Source organism: Rhinolophus ferrumequinum, chromosome 6, assembly GCF_004115265.2.
Source record: "Rhinolophus ferrumequinum isolate MPI-CBG mRhiFer1 chromosome 6, mRhiFer1_v1.p, whole genome shotgun sequence".
In the NCBI taxonomy this organism is placed as follows: domain Eukaryota; kingdom Metazoa; phylum Chordata; class Mammalia; order Chiroptera; family Rhinolophidae; genus Rhinolophus; species Rhinolophus ferrumequinum.
In genome coordinates this window covers 22,165,457-22,188,534 of record NC_046289.1, presented here as the reverse complement: position 1 = coordinate 22,188,534, position 23,078 = coordinate 22,165,457, and the positions used below count along the sequence as shown (strand labels likewise).

At 46.4% G+C, this 23,078-nt stretch overlaps 1 protein-coding gene across 1 annotated transcript; it reads left to right on the top strand.

The window, feature by feature from the left end:
• Positions 1 to 178: 178 nt before the first annotated feature.
• On the top strand, positions 179 to 22,253 carry LRRC74A (leucine rich repeat containing 74A). Its single transcript, XM_033107601.1, is given in 13 exon segments — positions 179 to 204; positions 1,193 to 1,444; positions 1,446 to 1,678; positions 4,423 to 4,583; positions 6,922 to 7,029; positions 8,002 to 8,067; positions 8,069 to 8,099; positions 10,851 to 10,900; positions 11,245 to 11,326; positions 15,656 to 15,741; positions 16,197 to 16,391; positions 19,503 to 19,598; positions 22,133 to 22,253. Coding segments are annotated over 13 exon segments (1,491 nt in total). The 3' UTR covers positions 22,238 to 22,253.
• Positions 22,254 to 23,078: the final 825 nt, after the last annotated feature.

Below are 23,078 nucleotides of genomic sequence, written 5' to 3'. Positions count from 1 at the left end.
CAGCATCCCCAAGAGGGACCTGGCACCATGGACGATGATGAACCTCTTGAACAGGAAACAACAGGTGAAAAGGCATCCCATCTCTCACCATTAAGGCTTCCTCAGTATTACACCTAGTGATCACATGGACCCAGAAATGCCCTTCCTTCCTCACCTGGGACCCTCTAGACTTGGGATAATGTGGTACATTGACTTCGCTTCAGGGTTTGCCAAACAGGGAGTGAGATTGTTGATTGCAATGTTGTGCTGAAATTGGCTCCTACCAACTCTAGCTCAAAAAATTTCATTTTTTGAGCTGGTCAGTGTCATGTTGGTAGTTTGAAATTAGCCATGTTGGGAACATTTACACCCCTGGAAGTGGCTAACACCATACATCAGGATTTCTTTTTTTTTTTTTCTGGAGAGCCAGTTAGATAGTTACCAATATTCCATTGGTTGGATGGAATTCTAAAATTGTTCAACTAATGAGGAAATTAAGACTCAGAAAGTCATCGCTTCTTGATGGCTAAGCTTTCTGGCTACGCTGCTGTATATCTTATAAATCTTGTATAACTGTCAGGCCATTAGCAATTCCACCACTTATCACACAGAGCTTGTCTTACAGGCTGGGAAATAAATGTTGGAGCTTGGGTCTATGGACAAGCACTAAGAAAGACACAGACCATTGTGGATTCATTAGGAACCCCAATATCTTAGAACCTGGGTGGTCAAACTTGGGATCCCTGCGAAAAATATTCAGCCCACCCAAAGCATAGGTTAGTTAAGTTCTGACAGGCCACCTGGTGGTGCAGCGTGGCTTCCCCAAACCACTGCTTCCTGCTGATGTGGGAGGACAAGCTCTGGACCTTTGTGTGTGACTTTCAGGAGCCCACAGCTGGTCCCAGATCAGTGGTCCAGCAGCAGAAACACCACGTCTAGCAAGTGCAGGGAACTGGTGTGAAGGAAGCTCAGGACAAGTGTATTTAATCATAGTAGGGAGATTTTGCAAGTCCTTCCTTCTTCATGTTATAAAATAAATGTTGTACTAGAAGGGGAGAAGCTAGGTCAAATTCTTAGGAATCCAGTCATCCATCTTGCTGGTTTATTTTTCATTGGACCCGAGTTGCCTGCCCTTCCTTCCCTGTCCTTCCCAGAATCACTGTCCCTGCCAATGAGGGAAACTAGGTATTGGCACACAACCTTTCTCCAAAAGAGTAAAGCAGACTCTGAACCCCACCGAAGCCAGTAAGAAAGAAAGGAGGGAACAAGAAGGCAACGTCCAAGGCAGGCCCAAAAAGGGGAATGGGCATAGCAGTGAGTCTCCAGAGAACACGAGGCGGGGTAGCACAAGACCCCACAGATTTGGCTGGGAGGCAGCAGTGTCGGGGAGGGAAGGCTTGCAGAATGGAGTCCCCTGCACCTTGAGCCACTTGAAGTAGGGGGACAAAGGCTGCAGCCAGGACCTGACACAGAGGAGGGGAACAGTGGTGTAGGGAATCCAGTGGTGCTGAAAGGCCAGCAGTTTTATTTCTAGAATCAAGAAGATGAGTTTTTCTTCCAGATGAGCCTGAAACTCAGCCAGCACCACAGAACAGTGATGAAATGTTCTACTGTGAGTTCGAAGGCTCCCCGGCTGTCGAAAAAAATAAACCAGCCCGGGAGAGTTCAGAAACAGACCTGAGATTGAAGGTGAGAGTGGGCATTCAGGGGTGACGGGGAAACTCAACTTTTTCCTCAAGCTGCAGAGATCTGGTTTCCCCAATTGGCCATGGCTCTGTCTAGCAGGTCGCCATGTTGTCCTGGAGAGGGAAGGTGACAGAAACACCTGTGCTTAATTTTGTGTCATGTCCTCCTCAAAGCTGCCCTGGTGACAGCGGCTGCAGCTGCCCCCATACTCGTGGTCTTGCTCATGAGCAGAGTGGCCACAGCAGCTTATTGAAAACTGAACCAGTAAATAAACAGGGATTTCTGGTGTTCTAAATGTTTCCACATGTGGCATCTTACATCATCTTTGCCATAGCCCCAGGAGGTAGGCATTATCACCTAACTTGACAGAAGAGGAAACTGAGGCTTAAAGAGATTGTATGAGTTTCCCAAGGCCATGGAGAGCTTGCCAATGTTCCCTGATCCTATGTTCGCTCTGCTCTGCCCATCTGCCTCCTGTATTCCATATACCAGGGGCCCCTGGAGTGTTTGTGGCCCAATCCTGCGTCCCGGTGACTTTCCCTACTCACATTAGAGTTCTTGTCCCCCCCATGGCCAATCCAAGCCCCTAGGTATGGGGATTGGGGTGGGAGGCTAGCAGAGCTTCAACAAAGACTCTCTTACTGCAAACAACACCTCCACCCTCTTCTCCTTCCCAGTTTCCCCAAGGAGGGAAGTGCCACAAAGAACACTCGTGAAGCAAGGCTTGAGAACAATACTGGCCAGCCTCAAACGTCTCAGGCTGAGGCTAGCCAGTGACCTTTCCTCTCCTGTGTTCTGGCAGCTGAGGGGTGTGCAGTGATCAGAGGAGAGGCAGCAGAGATGCAAGGAAGTTCCCTCTGTACGGTCAGCTCATAACCTCCCTGCCATGGTTCAACATGCAACTCCTCCTCCACGCAGACCTCCTCCCTGTCACCCTCTTACCCCTCCCCGCCATCTTGTTGCTCTTTTTCTGACTTCTTTTCCACTTCAAGGATACTGCTAATGTTGCTTTCAACACTGAATTTTACCTGGTTGGAGCAGGTGGCAGGTAGAAACACTGGATGTGTTGTCCCAGACTCCTGCTTCTACTCATCCCCCCTCTTCACTCCCCTCCCTGCAAGTGACAGCACTGTTACAGCTGCCTCTAAAATATAACCATAGTGAAGACAGCTAGAAGGGATCAGCAGAATCCAACAGAGCAGAAACAGTGCCAAGGACAAAGGGGGGGTGACAGACGCTGCCTTGGCAACAGGAACGTCTAATGTTAAATTTGGCACCAACAACTCTGGGCTGGGACAGAAACTTGGGGCTCAGCTGCTCCGCTCCAGTGGCCCTGCAGCTGGGGCTGAGACGCTGGAAGGGGGCAGGAGGGGCTTCCTAGAATGGCCTGGGACATGAGCTGGATTGGGCATCAGAAAGATAGTGGTGGTGAGGCTACAAAAGAGGGAGAGAAGAGAGCAGACGTTGCTCACCCCACCTCGTGTTGTTTCTCACTCAAAGGTGATGTTGCACCTCAGGGGGCATTTGGCAAACTGGGGTGGAGGGCTGCTCCTGGCATCTCATGGGGAGACGCCAGGAATCCTGCTAAATCTCCTACATTGCACAGGAGAGCCCCTCACAACAGAGAATTACCCAAATCCAATGTTAATCAATAGTGCCGAGGTTGAGAAACCCCCCGCTGTACAACCAGGGCAAAGAGAAGGTCAGTTTGTAACTGTGCCTGCAAAATCACTTGCTTGTCAAGTTGTCCCATCACCACAAAGCTCTCATTGTCCGCCTTAGAAAAATGTTTGGCGTGAGTTGGCCAAAGGCCCTGGGATCTGGAGGAAAACTAGATGCAGGTTCGGACCCCAGCTGGCCATGGGAAGCCCTGCCATTGACGGGCTTGCCTAATGAGGACAGAGCTGTGGGGGCGTCCGGAAATCCAGGCAGAGCTTTCCACTGTCCTCTGCCCACAAGCCAGGCTGGTCTAACCCGGTGGAAAAAAGGCCCCAAGAGAGCGGAATGGAGAAGCGAAGTCCCCAGTTCTGTTAGCTGGCTTTAGCACTGATCAGTTATGAATGCTTTGGGGCCAGATTTGTCATTGGTAAAGTAGGATGACAGTCCTTTTTGGAGGACAAACAGCAAGCATGTCTTTGAAAGAAGAAAGCCCACTCACATGAAAGTTTCTTTCTTTCTGGCTGATTTGGGAGTCTATCCATCTTGCACTGATTTACCACCTTGCGAAGCCCACTCTGTCCTACTTGGACTTATTAAAGTTGGTATTTCTCCAAATCGTTAGTAATGCTTTACTTATGGCTCCCATTTTAACAGTGGTAGGAAAACTAAAACTGAAATGGAGACTCCCTCAACCACCACATATCACCAGCTTTTTGTCTCTTTGGCCTTTCCTAGCTGTCACAAGGTGGGCAGGAAACCTAGGCCTTCAGACATCCTTGGTGATCAGTCACTGAATGCCCCAACCCAGGAAGGTGGTGGGGAGTGGGGCACACTGCTGCTTCTCCTAGGACGTGTGGGGCCCAAAGCCGGGGACCTTATCTCTTACCCAAAGGGAGATGTCCATTTGAGGCTTTCCGGAGTTAAGGTCTCCCTCTCCCATCGCTGGCTGACTTCCCAACTGGAGTTGCCCTCTCGAGCATACACCCATAGGGACAGGTCCTCAGAAGTGAACGTGGCCTGGGGTTAGAGAGGAGATGAGACAAAGGTAGAGGAGAAACCTGCCTTCATCCATGTGCATCTTTTCTTGCAGATACCGAGAATATTTCACCACCGGACAAAGGGAGCTGTACATGGAGGCCTGCAAATTGTTGGGCATAGCACCTGTCTCCTGCTTCCTCCGGAACATGGAGGAGGTCCTAGTGACCTCAACCACCACGGCTGGGACCCAGGGTACCAAGGCTATTGCGATAGCCCTGGTGGTAAGCATGCCAGTGGGGGCACACCAAGCCTGGCAGAGGTGGGGGATTGATAGGCTGGCGGGCCCAAGAGTCAGAGAGGCCCCCATGACACCCCAAATTTCATCCTTTATATGCCCACCCTGCCCTAAGCTCTGCTTGACTGCCAGTTGATTTCCCCAACAGGCATGGACTTCCCATCAGGTTCTGGGAGGAGGCTGCTAAGAAACTGGGCCTTGGAAATATATGCTCTTTCTACTCAGGAAGCAAAGGCACCAGCCTGGGGGTCCAAAAAAATAGCTGGGCTAGTGCTCGTGCAAGAGCGCAGCACAAAAATGTCAGCCTGGGTCTCATTCCAAAGCTCACCTTTGCTATAATGGGTTCACTATTGAGCCATTGCATTCAATGGCTGCCTTTTTGCAATGCTGTAATTCTTAAGGATCACATTATCGAGTGGATCATGTTTTCCCATAGGAATAATGTTCTCTCTCTCTCTCTCTCCTCTCTCTCTCTCTCTCTCTCTCTCTCTCTCTCGGCTTGGCATGAGTGAACAAGGACTTGACCTTGAATTCATCATAGTTTTATATAATTATAACTGATTATATACAGAACTGACTCCCATCTCAAGAAAACAGAAAATTTAGCAGCTGTATGTCAGCACTACATTGTTTGTTCACTCATGACAGTAAAGAGAAAGCATGCACTTATTTTTGGAAACAGCAGCATTGCATTTAGTACATGCCTGTTAAGAAATTCCATAAAATGTGAGATTGTGTTGCTTCTGGGGAGGGGGCCGGACAGGAAGGGAAGAACAGAGAAGAACAAAGCCATCTTGAAGTTTATTGAGCGTTGAAAGACTGATTAATGAAATGTTAGGACCGCACCATTACCTTCTGAGGTTCAGCGAAAAAGTAGATAATAATGATATCCTCTCAGGACTTGGGCCACATGTTCTGGTGACAGCATTTGCAGTCCGGGGGGAGCTTCTTTTTCCTTGATTCTCGGTACCACTCATTTGACAATTAATCACTGCGACGTTCTGCAGGACTAACGTTTCATTTATCTTTTGTACCGTTTGACTTTTCACATGTTGTGTTTCCCTGGCTTAGATTAAAAGCGCTCTGACAGTAGGGATCACATTTTGCATTTCTTCATGTCTAATTCCTCACCCACCTATTCCATGCCCTCGCACTTGCGGACTGCAGGCCGCTGGAGAGCAGTGATGTTCTCTGTTTATCTTATTTCCCCAGCAGTCAGCACAGAGGGTGACCAATAGATACTTGCCGTGTAAGATGAATGCGGATGGATTTAGTGATCGGACACCTGCTGCACCCCACTGCGCTGGTCCCCAGAGTGACTCCAGAAGTGGTCATGCCACTCCTGTTTCTGGACACTGCTAAATGACGCCTAGACTGGGAGGCCATCTGAGCTAGCTCCTTTGCTTTTAGCATATTGGAATTTTGCCCACCCGAGAGCTGAGGCCAGAAGGCATTTCATGAAGGGCCCTGGGTGGGCCATCCTGCATTGCAGTTACTCAAACTGTCACATTCTCCTTTTCCTGGAGCTAGAACGCCTCAGCACTTGCTACTTCTCTCACTACTTGGGGTGCTTTGAAAATGCTCACATCCAAAGATTGTGTCTGTTCTCTGTGCCTTTCTGTACTGGGAATGAGGTGGGAAGGGAAGAATAAAAGTTCTGCTTAGGGCTAACCCTTGTTCCTCACGCTTTAATGCCAATCATTCCCTCCCTGTGGCAATGCAGACTAGTTTGGATATAGATATTATTTAAGATTTAAGTCCAGCTCCTTCCAAACAGCCTTGAAGCAATGTCCTAACTAAAAGAGGGTACCAGATAAGCCTGAACCCTCAACTAGAAGAAAAGGCTTTTGAGGGAAGCCGACAGAGCAAATGCTTTGTGCTTAAAGCCTTATGCTTAAATATCTTTATTAAATGTATCAAGTTCTTTTTCATCTGGGATCAGGTCACAGGCGTCTCTCCTTGAGGCTAAAGAGTTAAAATTGTTCTCCTCCTTGCATCTCTTATTTTTCAGGGCTTTGTTTCAATGTCCCGCTTCTAAATTCCCCTGCAGAGCCCCTTTTCCCTGGGGGTGTCCAGCAGAAGCATATTGCCCTAGCAAATATGCATATAAAACATAAGCATATAGTCCTAGCCATCAGTGGGACCGCTCATCTCCTCCACTGTTCTTGTTCCTATCTCCTCCTCCAGAATTGCTAGACTGCATCTCTGTATCCCTCTGACATGGCTGGGATGTTTATGAGAGGAGATAGGTTCTGGGCACGGACAGTGAGCTGACTAGGTTACCAACCACCTCTGTCTTTCTCTCCCTCCACTTGGGGCTGAAGTCCAACACGACTGTGATCACCCTGGAGCTGGCAGACAATTGTATCATGGAGATGGGTGTCCTGAGCCTGATGGAGATGCTACAAGAGAACTACTATATCCAGGAGCTGGTACTGTGCCCTGCGTTGCTGGTTCGACCACCACACCTGGCAGCTCAAAAACCACTCGAGATAAGCCGAGGCCCCTGCCTGAGCCCAGGCCGGCCTGCAGGCTTTCTGCAATGAGTCTGGGGGCCCTTCTCCTCTAGAAGTGACTTCTCAAAGGAGGGCCACGCATCACATGCTGGTCAATGGGACAGTGTTCCCGTGGCTGTAGGTAACCTTAAGAAACCATTTCTGTCTGGACCTCACAAGCCCTAAATAGATGAACTTCCTTCTGCTGTATAGTTGCCTGAAAGTGAAAATTTAAAAATAAAGACCTGAAATAATGTCATAAAGTACAATGTGCCTGGAGAGAGATGATGGTCATAGTTGCACAACAATATGAAAATACCGAAGACCACCGAACTTCTGGTTATGATAGTAAATGTAGTGTTATGTGTGCTTTGCCACAATTTTTAGAAATTGAAAATAAAGGGAGAAAAACAAGATAATAATGGCTGGTTTATATGAATTCCCTCCCACGAGCCTGAAAGGACTATGTCCATTTATATCCCTACCTCTTCCTAACAGTAATTTCTGCTTCATGAATCAATGAATGGAATTTCAAATGAGGATTTACTCTAAACTCATTTTCCAATTGTTTATGCCAAACTCTTCAAATAAAGCTATCTTGGATTTAGAGGGAAAAAAAAAAATTGTCACAATGTGTTTATCTAAGTACCAGGGCTAAATTGGGGACATGGGGTGTCACTGAAGCTGAGACCAACCCGAGTGCCTCCCAGCCAGGCATTAGAAAAGAGAGCTCCCGTCTCCTTCTCTCCTTTGAGTCACCCTAATCTTTCCCATCCTTTCACCCCAGCCCCTCTTCCCAGACCTCACCCTCCCAGTTTAGGACTTAAGTCAGCCCCAGCCTGACATTATTTGTTAACGAGGGCCCTTCAATGGGATTTGTTCATACATAAGTGTTTTCTTGCCTTTTAGAATATTTCTGACAATGATCTTGGTTTGGAGGGAGCCAGAATCATCTCAAACTTTCTCCAAAGAAATGTTCTCTTCGCTCTTGAAGCTTCAGCTTTCAGGTGAGCCCATGGAAACGGCGAGAAAGGACATTGGGAATGAAAGGAGAGAAGAATAAGGAGAAGGGCAGAGAAAATCAGGGTCTAACTGAACCCGACCAAGCCCTTCTGATTTCAGAGACCCTGCTAAACCTTTCCAGTCATTCTTGCCCCTTCTTCACAGCTGCTCTGGCTTCCAGCTTTCCTGGACAAGCAACTTCTGATTCACTTTGCAACATTCCTTCCTCTGCTTTAAGTCTCTTCCCCCAGATATTGCTGAATGACTCACTCTGTCACTTCATTCTTGTCTCTGCTCAAATGTTATCTCCTTGGGGATGCCATCTTCTCGGATCACCCTGTCGAAGCAGCCCTCTCCATCACCATTACTCTCTATCCTGCTTCCCTGCTTGGTTTTCCTTAATGGCATTTATTACCACCTACTATATACCCCCTACTCTACCCCCTACTATATACCTATTTTTAACTAGTTTATTATCTGTCTCACAGAAAAAATAAAAAGTCACTTGAGAATTCTAGTACCCACAGACCTGCCCTAACTCAGGTTTGTGGTTTGAATTTATACTATCTACAGGGTCCTAGAACCCCAAAGTCAAGAAATTAACATTAAAAGTGATTCTAGGCTGGCAACACCTTGCAACATGCAACAGAAACAAACATAAAACCTCTTTGGAGGAACAACCCCTTGACCCAAGCTCCATGTTGCTTGGGATTCCCACAGATAAAGCTCTGCTAAAAAATGGGCTCACAATCCCAAACTGCAAAACAAGGAAACAAAACACCATGAGAGTTATCCGATTCGACAAGTGGCAGCATCAGGCTCTCAAGAAATTCAGAAAATAGAATCATCAGATACACACTGTACATTGAGTGACCATATAGTTTATCCTCTAAACAGCGTAGGAGCACTATTAATTAAACTGCCAGCAAACAGATATCTTGCACACAATTATAAACTATATTTAATATGATTAAGAAAACAAAAATAAAAACATACAAGAACAAATCACTATTTTTTAAAAGATTGCCCCCTAAAATAGAACTTCTAGAAATGCAAAATATGTAATAATTGGAATTAAAGACTCAATGTATAAATTCAACAGCAAATTAGATACAAGTGAAGAAAATTAGTGACCTGGAAGAGAGATAAAAGGAAATTTTATATAATTTGCAGTGTAGAAGCAAAGACATAGAGAAATAAAAATATATATATATATATAAAAATAGACCCAATATAATTAATAGGAGTTCCATGAAGGAGAAGAGAATGGATGAGCAACAGTATTTAAACAAATAATAGCTGACTTTATTTCCTGAGTTGCTGAATTCTAGAATTACTTAATTTTAAACATTGACTAGCTTTTTATGTCATTTTATTGCACTGGTACTAGACACAACCAAAGAAGTATTTGTGTTTTGGTGGTTGCATTCATTCATTCATTCATTCATTCAGCATTTTATTGAGCACCAGTTATGTACTAAGCACTGTTTAGGTATTAGGAAAAAAAGATTATTAAGAGTTCAAAGGAGAGGGCCAGCCTGGTGGCTCAGGTGGTTGGAGTGCCGTGCTCCTAATGCCGAGGTCGCCGGTTCGATTCCCACATGGGCCAGTGAGCTGCGCCCTCTACAGCTAAGATTGTGAACAACAGCTCTCCCTGGGGCTGGGCTGCCATGAGCAGCCAGAGGTCAACGTGGGTTGCTGTGTGATGTCATGGGCTACCGTGTGCTGCCATGAGCCGCCATGAGTGGCCGGCAGCCAACGAGAGCTGCCATGAACTGCCGTGAGTGGCCGACTGACGACCAACGACCGGTGACCGACTGCCTCAGCCCAGGGGAGCACAAGGCTCATAAAACCAGCGTGGGCCAGGGAGCTGTGTCCTACACAACTAGACTGAGAAACAACGGCTTGAACTGGAGTAGGGGAGGGGGCGGAAAAAGAGGGGAAAAAAAGAGTTCAAAGGAGATATTTGGAGATAAGTCTCTGTGTCATTTATTTCCCAGAAATCTTTTAGACTGCTTAGACTACTTAGCAGGGCCAGAGCTAGGGTAAGATAAGGGAGCACAATTTAAAGGGCGCCAAATAGCTCAGGAACTAAGTAAATATCTTGATAAATATTTTTAAAAGTCAAAATTAATGCAAAAGAATTAATAAATCTGGGATGAACACAATATCAGCACTATAAATGCAAAACAGGATCCAAAAGGGACAGATTGGGGTGAGATGAGTAAGGCTTAGCCATGCAAGCACAGGGTCAGATCCTGCCTTTATTTAAAATTTAAAAATTTTGTTCATCATAGATGGTTTTGCATTGGTTTCGATTTTTTTAAATACTAAGCTATTATTCATTTGATCACTGAGTTTTTCAAAACCCCTTAGATTTTGCACGCAAGACAAGAGCCTCACTTGTTCCCCTCTGGTCCAGTCATGCTGCTTAGACTGGATTAGCATTTCTTATAATGTTACAGACTTGAGGCATGAGCTCGGGTTGATGCTGCCAATGACGCACAGGGCGTGTGTGCCAACTCCTGGGACTCCCTGGACAGTCATGGCAGAAAGAGAAGGGGACATTAAAGAGGATGGTCAATAGTGGCCCTTTCTTCTCCTGTTTTCTTCTGTGTTCATACATTTGCTTTCAGTGCTTGCCACCGTCTCTACATCTGATCATCAAAAGCGGAGGGGCTGGCAGAGCCAGTCCTATAGGAGAGTAAGGGAGCCCTAGTCTGCAAAGCATTGCTAACGCCCAACCTTCCATACAGGAAATAACTTCAAGGATGAATCTGCAGAGCTGTTCTTGCAGGCCCTGTCGGTAAGCAAGGGGTGGGTACAGCCAAGCTATGTGGGAGATGTCCCTGGAGCCCTGGGGGACCTGAGGGCGGTTCTGGGCATAGGGAAACGCGGTCACTTGTATGGTTTAGGGAGCTGCTGAGTGTTTGGGCCCTGGCAATGCGGACAAAAGCCATAGCAAGTGGTAGGGCTGTTTGGATGATACTAAACTCTCCCAGTTGTCATCAACAGTTAAACAGAAAATGAACCTCAGTCCACCTAATTTGGGGTGTATGGGAGCCCTCCACCACACTGCCCTGAGGTAAGTAAGGCATTTGCAGTCATAGAGAAGATTCAAATTACCTCTCTCCACTGTTTTTTCTCTAGGTCAATTACCAAATTAAGAACATGGATCTCAGTCACAACCAATTCTCTGATAAGGGAGGGGAGCTCCTGGGACAGATGCTGGGTGAGTCCCACAGAGGGAGGGGGCCCGAGAAGGACAGGGCTGCATTTCCTGGTTTTGATTGTTACTGAGAGCTCTAGTTATAAAAGTGATGTAAACCACACCCGAAGTACATTTCAAATGTAGGAAGTAAAGCTTTAAAAGGATTAGAAGAACATATAGAGAAATAACTTGCTAACCTCAGGGAGGCTAAGGATTATTAAATATGCACAGTGAGTGTAAACTGTAACAAAAGTCATTCATGTATTTGACAACAATAGATTTAAAACTTGCCTATGATAAAAGACGTTGTGGGACAATGTTAAAAGACCAGCAACATTTGGGAGTAGATATTTGCAGCATTTGTATAATATAAAAGATTAGTGTTCAGAATGTTGATAAAAGATCCTATAGATCAATTAGACAACGCCAAATAAAATAATGGTCAAGGCATATGGACAGTGAAAAAAGAAAGCCAATGCCCAACCTCTTTAGTAATTAGAGAAATGCAATTAATAAAACAACAAAAAAATCCCCCCTGTCATCTACCAAAGCTGCACAATTTTCAAGTCAGAGACTATCCAGTACAGTGAACACAGGGGAGAAGTAAGAACACTCAGAAGCTGGTAGTTAAAGGTACTTTGGAGAGCAATTTGACAGTATTTGGTACAACTGAAGATGTATATATTCTAGGATGCAGCAGTTCTCGTCTACATATCTCAGAGAAGCTCTCACACATAAGAGAGAGCTGTCTGTGGAGGTGCATTGCAAACGGTTATAAAAGAAAAAAAATAGAAATAACCTAAACGTTATTTAGGGGAAGACACTAATAGTTTCTTCAAAGAAGAAACAGCCATGCTCGGTTCTAGAAGCTCAGCCTTCCAGGAAGAAATAGAGCCTGGCGTATTTGAGGAACATGAGGGGACAGTGCGGCTGAAACAGACTGGGCAGGGGAGGAAAATGAGGGAGAGATCACTGAGGTGGCCTGCAGCCAGTCACGTCAGTCTTTGTGGGCTCGGACACATACGAAGTCTGGATTTTACTCTACATGTGATGAGAAGTCATTGAAGGATGTGACAGTGGGGAGTGACACGGTTTGATTTGCAGTTTTAGGACTTCTGTATGAAGAATGAACTGAGAACCAGAATTGGGGACCAGAAAGGGGACCAATTAGGAGGCTGATGCGCTGGTCTGGGCAAGACAGGAGAACAGCGTGGGCTAAGGCAGCAGGTGGTGATGGAGCAGAGTGGACGGATTCAGAATGTATTTTGGAAGTAAAGCCAAAAGGACTTGTCGATGTGAAGAATGAGAGAAAGGGAGAGATAAAGACAGACTCATAGTTATTTTGTTTCAGCTAATGGTTGGATGGTGGTGTCGTTTACTTAGATAGAGAAAACAGGGAGTCACAGGTGTAGAGGGGCAGGAGTTAGGAGCCTAGATTTCCATTTTGGCCATGAAACGTTTGTGATGCCCATTCAACGCATATGTGGAGCTGTCAGGTAGGCGGATGGCTTATATGAGTTTAGAGGTTGGTCAGGACTGGACATGTATACACTTGGAAGCCAAAGGCATATAGATGTATTTAAAACAATGGGACAAGATGAGATTCTCTAGGCAAGGAGTGTAGATAGAGTGGCCATCACACTGACCCTGGGTCACTCCAATATTCTTAGGTGTCACAGAGGGGAAGGAGGAGCCTGAGAAGCAGATAGGAGGGAAAGTGAGGCATCAAGGAATCACATAAAGGAGTATTTCAAGAAGGAGAAACTGGGCATCTGGGTCAAGTGTTGCTTTCAGGTCAAATAAGATGAGTCCAGAAAAGTGACCACAAAACTCGGTAACAGGGAGCTAATTGGTGACTTCCTTGAGAAGTGCTATGTTAGTGAAGTAAGTGATTATGAAAACCTGGCTGGAGTGGGTTGAGTTCAAAATGGGAGGCAGAGAAGTGGAAATGGCAACTCCAGAAGCTCCACCGAGACAAGGCTGGACCAGAAAGACAGGTGACAGGGAGGACAGGAAGCTTTTTTTTTTTTTTTTTTTTTTTAAAGATTTTATTGGGGAAGGGGAACAGGACTTTATTGGGGAACAGTGTGTACTTCCAGGACTTTTTTTCCAAGTCAAGTTGTTGTCCTTTCAATCTTATTGTGGAGGGTGCCGTTCAGCTTCAAGTTGTTGTCCTTTCAGTTTTTTTTTTTTTAGTTGTGGAGGGCGCAGCTCAGCTCCAGGTCCAGTTGCCGTTTTCTAGTTGCAGGGGGCGCAGCCCACCATCCCCTGTGGGAGTCGAACCGGCAACCTTGTGGTTGAGAGGACACGCTCCAACCAACTGAGCCATCCGGGAGGCAGCTCAGCTCAAGGTGTCGTGTTCAATCTTAGTTGCAGGGGGCGCTGCCCACCATCCCTTGCGGGACTCGAGGAATTAGAACTGGCAACCTTGTGGTTGAGAGCCCAGTGGCCCATGTGGGAATCGAACCGGCAGCCTTCGGAGTTAGGAGCATGGAGCTCTAACCGCCTGAGCCACTGGGCCGGCCCCAAGGAAGCTTTTTAAGGATGGAAAATGCTGAGAGAAGAAAAGAAGAAGAAACGGATGATGCAAAAGGAGGAGGAGATCCTTACAGGAGCAAAGTCCTTGAACAGACGGGAGGCAACGGCATAGAACAAAAATGGAGGGGTTGCCTCAGAGAGCAGCAGGGACCTTCCATTCACTGAAGGAGGGAGGAGGCTGACAGTGGGTGCAGAGTAGGCGGGTAGCTTTTGTGTGGGAAAATGAAGCTCTCCCATCTCATTGAAATATGAGGCAAGATCTTCATTTGAGAGTAGGGTGCAGACTGGTAGGTTTGAGGAGGGGGAGAAGGTATAAAACAGCATTGAGGAGGAGAGGAACAAAGTGCAAAAGAATCATTGGGCAGCCTGAGTCTCCATTTGAAAACACTTATTGTCAAACATTTTAAACTAATTTTTGAAACAAATTTAAAGTGAGAAAACATTTTGTTTTCATCAAACTGTATGTACAGCTTTAAAAAAATATTAATTATTATTAAAGTTACCAAGTATTAAGTGATTACCACGTGATGAGCATCATGCTAGAAGGTGTTTTATATGAATCCTCACAGCAACCCTTGCACAGGTTAATATCTCCATTTTACCAAGAAGAAAACAGAAGTAGGAAAAGGATAAGTAATCTGCCCAAGGCCACACAGCTAGGGAGTGGTGAAAGCAGAAGAAAAATTTAACTTTTGTGGCCATTTAAGAGATGCAGGCGTGCAAGGAAGGCATTCCCTTCCTTGGGTGAGGGAATTGGCAGGAAAGAAGGAGGAAGGGGAAGAAGAGAATGAGGGAGAGAGGGAGGGAGAACGTTTGTTTTCAAAATAACAAAAGGTATTGTGCCCTTTACTGAAAGTACATCCGGGTGATTGACACGAGACAGACATGATCAATACACAGTGCACAGTCCGTTAAAACAAAATAGAATAAGGTGTCTTCCTGAGCCTGAGGCCTAAAGGCAATTCCTCTCATTCAATAAAGCTTCAAGAGTGTTTTAGCATCGACTTCAATGGTGTCCTCAGTATATCTGCCCTCCCCAGATGAAAATAACAATGATAATGTGTTTAAATAGGATGTTTCCCCAACACTGTGTAGTTGTAAGCATGAGTATCTTTAAGTTTGGAAACAAAAATTCAATTTCTATGCAAACCAGCTTGTAAACAAGCTTCGCCACTTTCAACTGATTGTGTCCCTAAAGTTCTCTGGGATCAAAATCCTACAGCCACCTCTACTCTCATACATCCCCATGAAAAAGACATCATGGGATGAAATGGGCCGTGCCCATCACAGCCTCCCTGGGGAAATACAACCGGTGTTTTCCATGCTGTGTCCATCTATTTTGATGCTTGTATGATATTCCACCAGATGAATATTCATGATATACCTTCTCCTTCCCCTGTGAGTCACAAGTCTTGCTTTTGTAAGTGGTGCCATGATAAACACCCACATGCATGTAGCTTTTCTCATATCCTGTCTCCTTGGGAAGATTCTCAGAGGTGATACTGCCATGTGACCAGGCATTCACAGTTTAATGGGAAAATATCTGTGACCAGATATTTGCCACATAGATCGTATCAATTTGCTTGTCCCCCCTGCAATACCTGAGTATGATTGTTTTACTTCATCGCTGCCAGCATTGAGAATCACTTATGATTTTTGTGTTTAAATGCACAATGGAAAAATGTTACCTCGGTGTTTTACTTTGTATGAGCATTGAGCAGTCCTTAGCCCCAGTGGCATGGATGCCTGCCAACTCTGCGAGTAAGTTTCTGGGATGTGGGGGATGCTAAGTTGACTCCCTCCTTCCTCCAGCCCTCAATGTAGGGCTCCTGTCGCTGGATCTGAGCTGGAACCACTTCTGCTCACAGGGAGCTGTGGCCTTCTGCAACGGTCTCCGGGTAAGACGCTCCCTGGCAGAGGTGTGCTGAACCCGGCTGAGGACAGCCAGGACCTCCAGTCCCGCCATCTTGAACCTGTTCCTCACGGTTACCACTGATGGGGGTATACAGGTCTCTCATCAACTGCTCTTCACATTGTTGGTCTCCCTCCCAAAATTCCTGGATGCACGTTATTCTTTACTATAAATGCTGGGGCCTACGTGGCATCTTTGAGGGTACTTCAAGAGAACAGTTTAATTATGGGATAGGGAATGACCAGAACCCAAAAGGAATGAGTCTCAAGAGACCAGCTGGGAAGGCCCTGCAAAGATCTGGCAGAGATCTCTCTCTCTCCTGGAGACCACTGAGCTCCTAGTCTGGACGCCAACATGGGATAAAAATTGGGGCCCGTTTGGCTAGAGTCGTCATGTTTCATGCAACCTTGATTCTGGTGCTCTTGTCCCCTCTCCCTGGAGGTTAATGTGACACTCAAGACACTGGATCTCTCCATGAACGGCTTTGGAAATGAGGGGGCTGCCGGCCTAGGGGAGGTCCTCAGATTCAACAGCTCCCTGGCCCACCTAGACGTCAGCAGCAACAATATCAACAACGAAGGGGTCTCCAAAATCAGCAAAGGACTGGAGTTCAATGAAAGCCTGAAATTTCTGAAGGTAAAGTCTTTCCCTCGCTGGGAATGGGCTGTTTTGTGTGCGTGCGTGTGTGCGTGTGTGCATGCGTGTGTGTGTGTTGGGATGGGGGCAGCAGGGTCATGGGGCTGGATATTGCTAAAGAGAATCATTAGGGAAATCTACTTTGTGCTTCACGTGTGTGTATATTCTCAGCAGTCCCTCTGCTGTAACCCCAATGTCTCACCTGCTACATCCACGGTAGTCATCTCCTAACTGGCCTTCGTTCCTTCCATCTGGGTCTCCTTCAGGCTCTTGAACTTAAATCTGATTTCCACTCTCAACCCCCTACGTACTCTCCTCCAGCCTAGATCCCCCACTGGCCTCCTGCTCCTCAAATCCAGTTCTCTCATCCCTGTGTGCTTCTCAGACCTCGGTTTACCCCGTGTTTTCCCTTGCTCCCACCCAAGGCCTCCGGGGCTCCTTTCGTCCCCTCCTCCGGCCAGTGCCTTGGCTCCCGGGCCTGCAGTGCTCTCTCCCCCACTGCTCTCCTCCACTTGCCTTAACTGCTTCCTGCCTCAGAGGGCAGCTCGGGCAGCAGTTCCTCAGGGAACCCCGCCAAACCCTCAGAACCCTAGTCACCCCTTCACGTAGAACTTGCCAGAGTTTCTCTTTATACTCTCAGTTGAATGACTCTCTGTCCCCGACTAGTGTGAGAGCTTCGTGAGAAAAAAGACTGTTTGCTGTTGCTCATTTTTATACCCCCTGTACCTGGCATAGCGCTGGGCATATAGCAGGTGCCCAGTGACTATTAGTAAATGAATGAATGAATACATATTTCATTTTAAATTAATTTGCTTCTAGATGCTAATGTATAACATAGAAGCTTATGGGCAGTTAGAAAACGGATGTACGATGAGGCTCGCTTTCTGGGGCTCCTAGCAGGAGCCAGCTCCTCACTCACAGCCCAACGCTTGAAAGTGGGCTCCATTAGTTCCACTCGTCAGATGGGAAAACAGGCTACGTGACTTGCTCAGGCCACACAGCTAACAGGAGGCAGAAGGAAGTCAACTCTGACTTTCTACTGCAACTCGGACTTCCGCAAGATATGGGGATGACTTAGGGAGGACCATAGATATTGGGGTCCTGGTGGAAGAAGAATGGCAGTTAGAAATCCATGAAGGTGAGCTGGCATCTGGGTGGACAATCACCTTAGAGTGCTAAGGTGACAAGAGGAAGTCAGAGTCCGATAAGAGGATGGGGCATGGTGACTGCAGACCAGACCAGACAGTCATCTAGTGACAAGGATTGCTGAGCGTCTAGCCTGGCTGGAGTAGTACCCAGTGCCATTCAGAGAAAAGAGATTGGTCCAGCCTGTGAATGATTCGGCCTTGGTGGCCAATGAAGCCAAGGAAAGTTCAGAGAACCTGAATTTTAAAAGACTAAAGAGTTGCCTCAACAAAATGTTGGCAAGGGTTGTTCCTGGTTATTAGGATATAGGTAAATTTAACATTTTTTTCTACTTCTTTTTCATCTTTTTTCTACAGTTACCAAGTATAATAAATACATTCTAATTTTTTTTAAATGTTGTTAAAGCGAGAAAGAAAAAAAGCTTAAAATATAACTCTCAGTTTGGTCATTTTTGCCACCAGAATTATTACTCTCCACATCTGGCCCTAGCCCTCTTTTCCCTAATCTTGGAAAATAATTCCCCCTAGGAGGTGAGTCAAGCAAAGAATTCTATATGCTAAGCCCTCTGAGAGCAGGGCTCAAATCTATCTTTTCTCACTGGAGTGCACTACAGCTGACACATAGTAGATGCTCAATAAAAGCTTTGGCCTGTTTCGTCATGAAACCACCCAGCTGAAAGCCGTCAATAATAACTAACATCCATCGGCTGCTTACTGTGCACCAAGCACTCTTTTGAATGCTTTGCTTTCAAAATTTATTTATTGAATGCTCAGAGCAGTCCTAGGTGATAGTTCTACAGTGGTCAGGGAATGTATGCAAGGCCAAAAGCTAGTAAGCAGAGCCACTGGGCTCCATGTTCCCCACTATAGCTTCACACCACATTTCAATGGTTCCCAGCACCGTTCGGGTAGTGCCCTGAGTGCTCAGCTAAGCCCACAAGGCCTTAGGTGATCTGGCCAGCTCTGTGGCCTTCTTCTCTCGGCTCCTGCTCACAAAATATTTGCTATTGTCCAAACACCTCTGCTCCTCGGCACTCGTCCTTTTTGCTGCATCTTATTCCCTCCTCTGGTCCTTCCCCCACCCCACCTTCTTCGTTCCTCACTAATCCCCATTCATCCTGCAAGGCCTGCTCAAGTGTCCCCTCCCTTATACTGGTTTCCCCTTTCCTTGCTCCTGCAGCACCAGTGAGTGTGTGCCCCTGTCACTGTCATCACACTTCTGATGTCATTGCTTGTTTGTCTGTGCCCCCTCTAGAACATAAGATACCTGAGGGCAGAGACCTTGTCATGTCTGCCTGTGCATCCCTCAGTGCTTAACCCAGAAACTGGCACATGGCAGGCCTCCAATAAACATTGGATGGTTGGATGGATGGATGGATGGATGGATGATGGATGGATGGATGGATGGGTGGATGGATGGATGGATGGATGGATGGATGGATGGATGATGGATGGATGGATGGATGGGTGGATGGATGGATGGATGGATGGATGGATGATGGATGGATGGATGGATGGATGGATGGATGGATGATGGATGGATGGATGATGGATGGATGGATGATGGATGGATGGATGATGGATGGATGGATGATGGATAGATGATGGATGGATGATGGATGGATGGATGGATGGATGGATGGATGGATGGATGGATGGATGATGGATGGATGGATGGGTGGGTGGATGGATGGATGGATGGATGGATGATGGATGGATGGATGGATGGATGAATGATGGATGGATGGACAGTGAGATGGACAGGTGGGTAGATGGGTGGATGAATAATGAGATGAACAGGTAGATGGATGATTGGACAAACAGATGGACAGGGAGACAGGTGCTTACTGAGGAGTCTGGGTGGATGACAGATATTGTGATTTGATGGGAAGAAATGGAAGCGATGCTCTAAGCCAGCCTCTCCTGTCCCCATGTCCCGCTTCCTGTCTCGCCCCTCCTCCCACAGCTTTTTCTGAACCCTATGAGTATGGATGGGGCTATTTTACTGATCCTGTCCATCAAGAGGAACCCCAAATCCAAGATGGAAAAGCTTGACATTTCCGTAAGTAATCGAATGGTAGTTGCTCGCACCAGGAAGCAACCAGTTACCATGGCCACTCTGTGTCAGCAGGCACCAATAGCTCCATCCCTCACAGGCCCTCACACAGATGCTCCATGAAAAGATCACTCCTTTTGGAGTACAACTCTGCCCTTTCCAGGGGTACTTTTAACAGGAGTAGCCATTCACAATGTGAAATCATCTACCAGCTCCTGGGAAGCCAGGACCTGAGCACCAGAGAGTGGGCCTGAGAGTAGAGATAAGAAAATGACAGAAACAAAGGCGGGAGGACCCCAGAACAGAACTGTTTACTGTCAGCTTTGCTGAGAGATGGCCCTGGATCCCAGAATGGTTCTAGAATCACAGGAGTTTTAGAATCTGAGTAGTAAAACATGGACAAGCTTTTATTTTCATTTCATAACTTAGCCTACTTAGAGTAGTATTTGAGAGTAAAAATCCCTCGATGGATGAGAAAAGCCTGAGGAAGTGACTTCACTCTGCCTGAATCATCCTAAAGGTGGTAGCTGATAATAACTATATCCTATGCTTGTCTACCATTTTATACGCTTTTTTCCTCCAAAGTAATTTGGTATATGTCAGCCTATTTGATCCTACTCTGGGAGGTAGGTAGAGTGTTTTGTGTCCCAGAGCTGCTGTGGCAAAGTATAACGAACTGGGTGGCTTAAACAATAGAAAGTTATTGTCTCACAGTTCTGGTACTAGAAGTCAACATCAAGATGTTGGCAGGGTTAGTTCCTTCTGAGGGCTGTGAGGGAGACTCTATTCTGTGCCTCTCTCCTAATGTCTGCTGGTGGTTGGCAATTGTTGGCAATTGTCGGCTAGTAGAAGCATCACCCCAATCTCTGTCTTCAGGGTCACGTGGCATTCTCCCTGTGCGATGTCTGTCTCTGTATCCAAACATCCTCTTTTTATAAAGGCACCAGTTATACTCATTTAGGATCCACCCTAATGATCCCATCTTAACTCGATCATCCGCAAAGACCCTCTTTCTAAATAAGGTCACATTTACAGGTACTGAACGTTAGCACTTCAACATCTTTTTTGGTGGGGACACAATTCAATCCATAACAAGAGCTTTTCCTCATTTTCCCATTTAACATATATGGAAACTGGAACAGAGAGGTTAGGTCACTTGACCAGGATCACACAGCAAGTGAGAAACACGGTAAGGAGTAAACCCAGGGTATTTGCCTCCTATTCTAGAGTTCTAAAAGGTGCGGTGTTAAAGCCCTTTTATATTGTTTAATGCCACACAAATATGATATTTTGCTAAGATTTTAATGCCTGGCAATTATATCAGTGATGATATTTTGAATATTTAAACCCAAGTTCCTTGGAACTCAATAATAAGTAACATTTGGACTTATGTTTGCCACAGGTTATAAAACATTATAAACACATATCTGCTTTGCTTTTCACTTCCTTCCCTCCCCCCTTCCTCCCGGCCCCAGGCGTCCTCATGGGTCTTTCTAATTGGAGGCACTCATCGACCCTTATCCTATACGTCTGACCTTGTACCCCACAATGCTGTCGTAGCCCCCACCCCACCCTGCATCTGAATCTCAACCACAGGTCCAGATTTTGTGGGCATTTGCTTCTCCCACCCTCCCAGCGCTGGTTGTAAGGTACAGACCCAAGCACTGTCTTGGGGTTTCTGAGGGAACATTAGAAATACTGCAGTTTAGGCCACAGATGGCTTATAAATCCATGAGCTAAGATAACACTGGCATTTAACAAGCCTACCAGAACAAATAGGTCTGAATTAGTCTTTTCCTTCCCTTTTGTCAACTATGCTACCATAACTCTAAATGGTACTGGAATTCCTTTGTTGTAGATACTTCTAGAACTTTCTCTAGAATATCTATAATACAAAGGGAAGGGTAAGTTTTCAGCCCTTAAGCACAAGTTTAATTCTTTAAAAGGCAAAAGATACCCAGAACCACACCTGAGGAATGAAGCAGGTTGTTGATGAAACCTGTGGAGGCCAGGCTTGATCAAAGGCAATTTCATGGGACACGTTTTCTCCTGCGTCCTATAATCCAGCTCTGAGGACACTTCAAAAAGGGGAGTTCCCAATGCGTTTTGAGCCATGACTGGATGGTTGGAATGAGGGATCTTCTTCCAGGGCACCTACTCTGAAGACAAACACTGGTGTAGAAATGGACATTTCATGGCACTGGTTTCGGGACCAGTCTCGCAACCCTGTAGCTGGGCCTCATCTGTCATACACAGACACTTATGCTCACCATCTGAGATGAGAGCAGAGCTGAGATGACAGTATATGACAAGACCTCAGCACCCAACTAGAACATCTGATCAATCACGGGGGAAATGTACAAGTCAAACCACAAGCTCTGAAAAAAGGTGACCTTCCCGAGTATCAGAGCAGCACTGCAGAACAAACTGGAAAAGACGAAACCCTCTGACTTGGGCTTGGGCAGGCTGGTGGTCTGGGCAGGGAGATGGCACAATGGCGATGCCCTCCTCATGATGGCTCCCCTCTCTTCCTGCCTCAGAATGTGCTGGTGTCCGAGCAGTTCATGAAGCTATTAGATGGGGTGCATGCTGTCCATCCCCAGCTGGATGTGGTGTACAAGACAACATCAGACTTCACTCAATAAAACCATCTTCCTGTGAACAAACCCTGTGATCCAGGTAAGCCCCTGCTTTCCGTTCAGAACCCCCAAGAATCCCAGGAGAAAGCTGTCCTCTGGCTCCAAATCGGCTACCTAAAGTCTCCCCTCCCCCAAAGGGTGTGAGACAAGGAATGTCTCAGACATGGAACGTTCCCTGTGGATTTCGGATCCCTCAGCAGCGCTCCCCAACTCCCAGAGGAAGGGCGCTGCTGAGAGCTGGCTGAAGTGGGAGCGGCTTGGAACAGGATGGTCTCTACCAGCCAAGCTCCTCCCCTTTCGCTTGTAGGACCGAAGGCAAGTTACTGACGCTTTCGGTACTTCAGTGTCTTCTCTTTTAAAGTGGGTATAATGATAGCACCCCCAGCAGGGCTGCAGTGAATTAAGTTCTATAATATAAATGAAGTGTTTAGAACAATGCCTGGCATATAATAAGCACCCAATAAGTGTGGGCTCTTTCCAATAGCTGGTAAGGATGCCAAGACGCCCCTGTGGTCAGGACAGCTATTTGGTAGCTTCAGCTAAAAAGGGACCTTCAAGTTCTTTGTATTAGTGGTAACCTGGCTCAAGTCTTAGGTTGTCTCTGGCAATCACAGGAGACAGAAGTAACAGTGAAAGTTTAAAAAAAAAAAAATCAGAGAATATTAGAGCTGCAAGGAATATTAGGGCTCCTGAGTCCAATTGCCTCACAGAGCAGCAAGCAGCCCCAGGCCTGGCGTTTCCGCTGCTGGCTCTCACCCCGAGGTGAACGGACAGACCCGCTGCTGGATACAGACCAGTTGCTACCTAAGGAAGTGGGCGTGGGGACGATGACATGCAAATGTGGGTT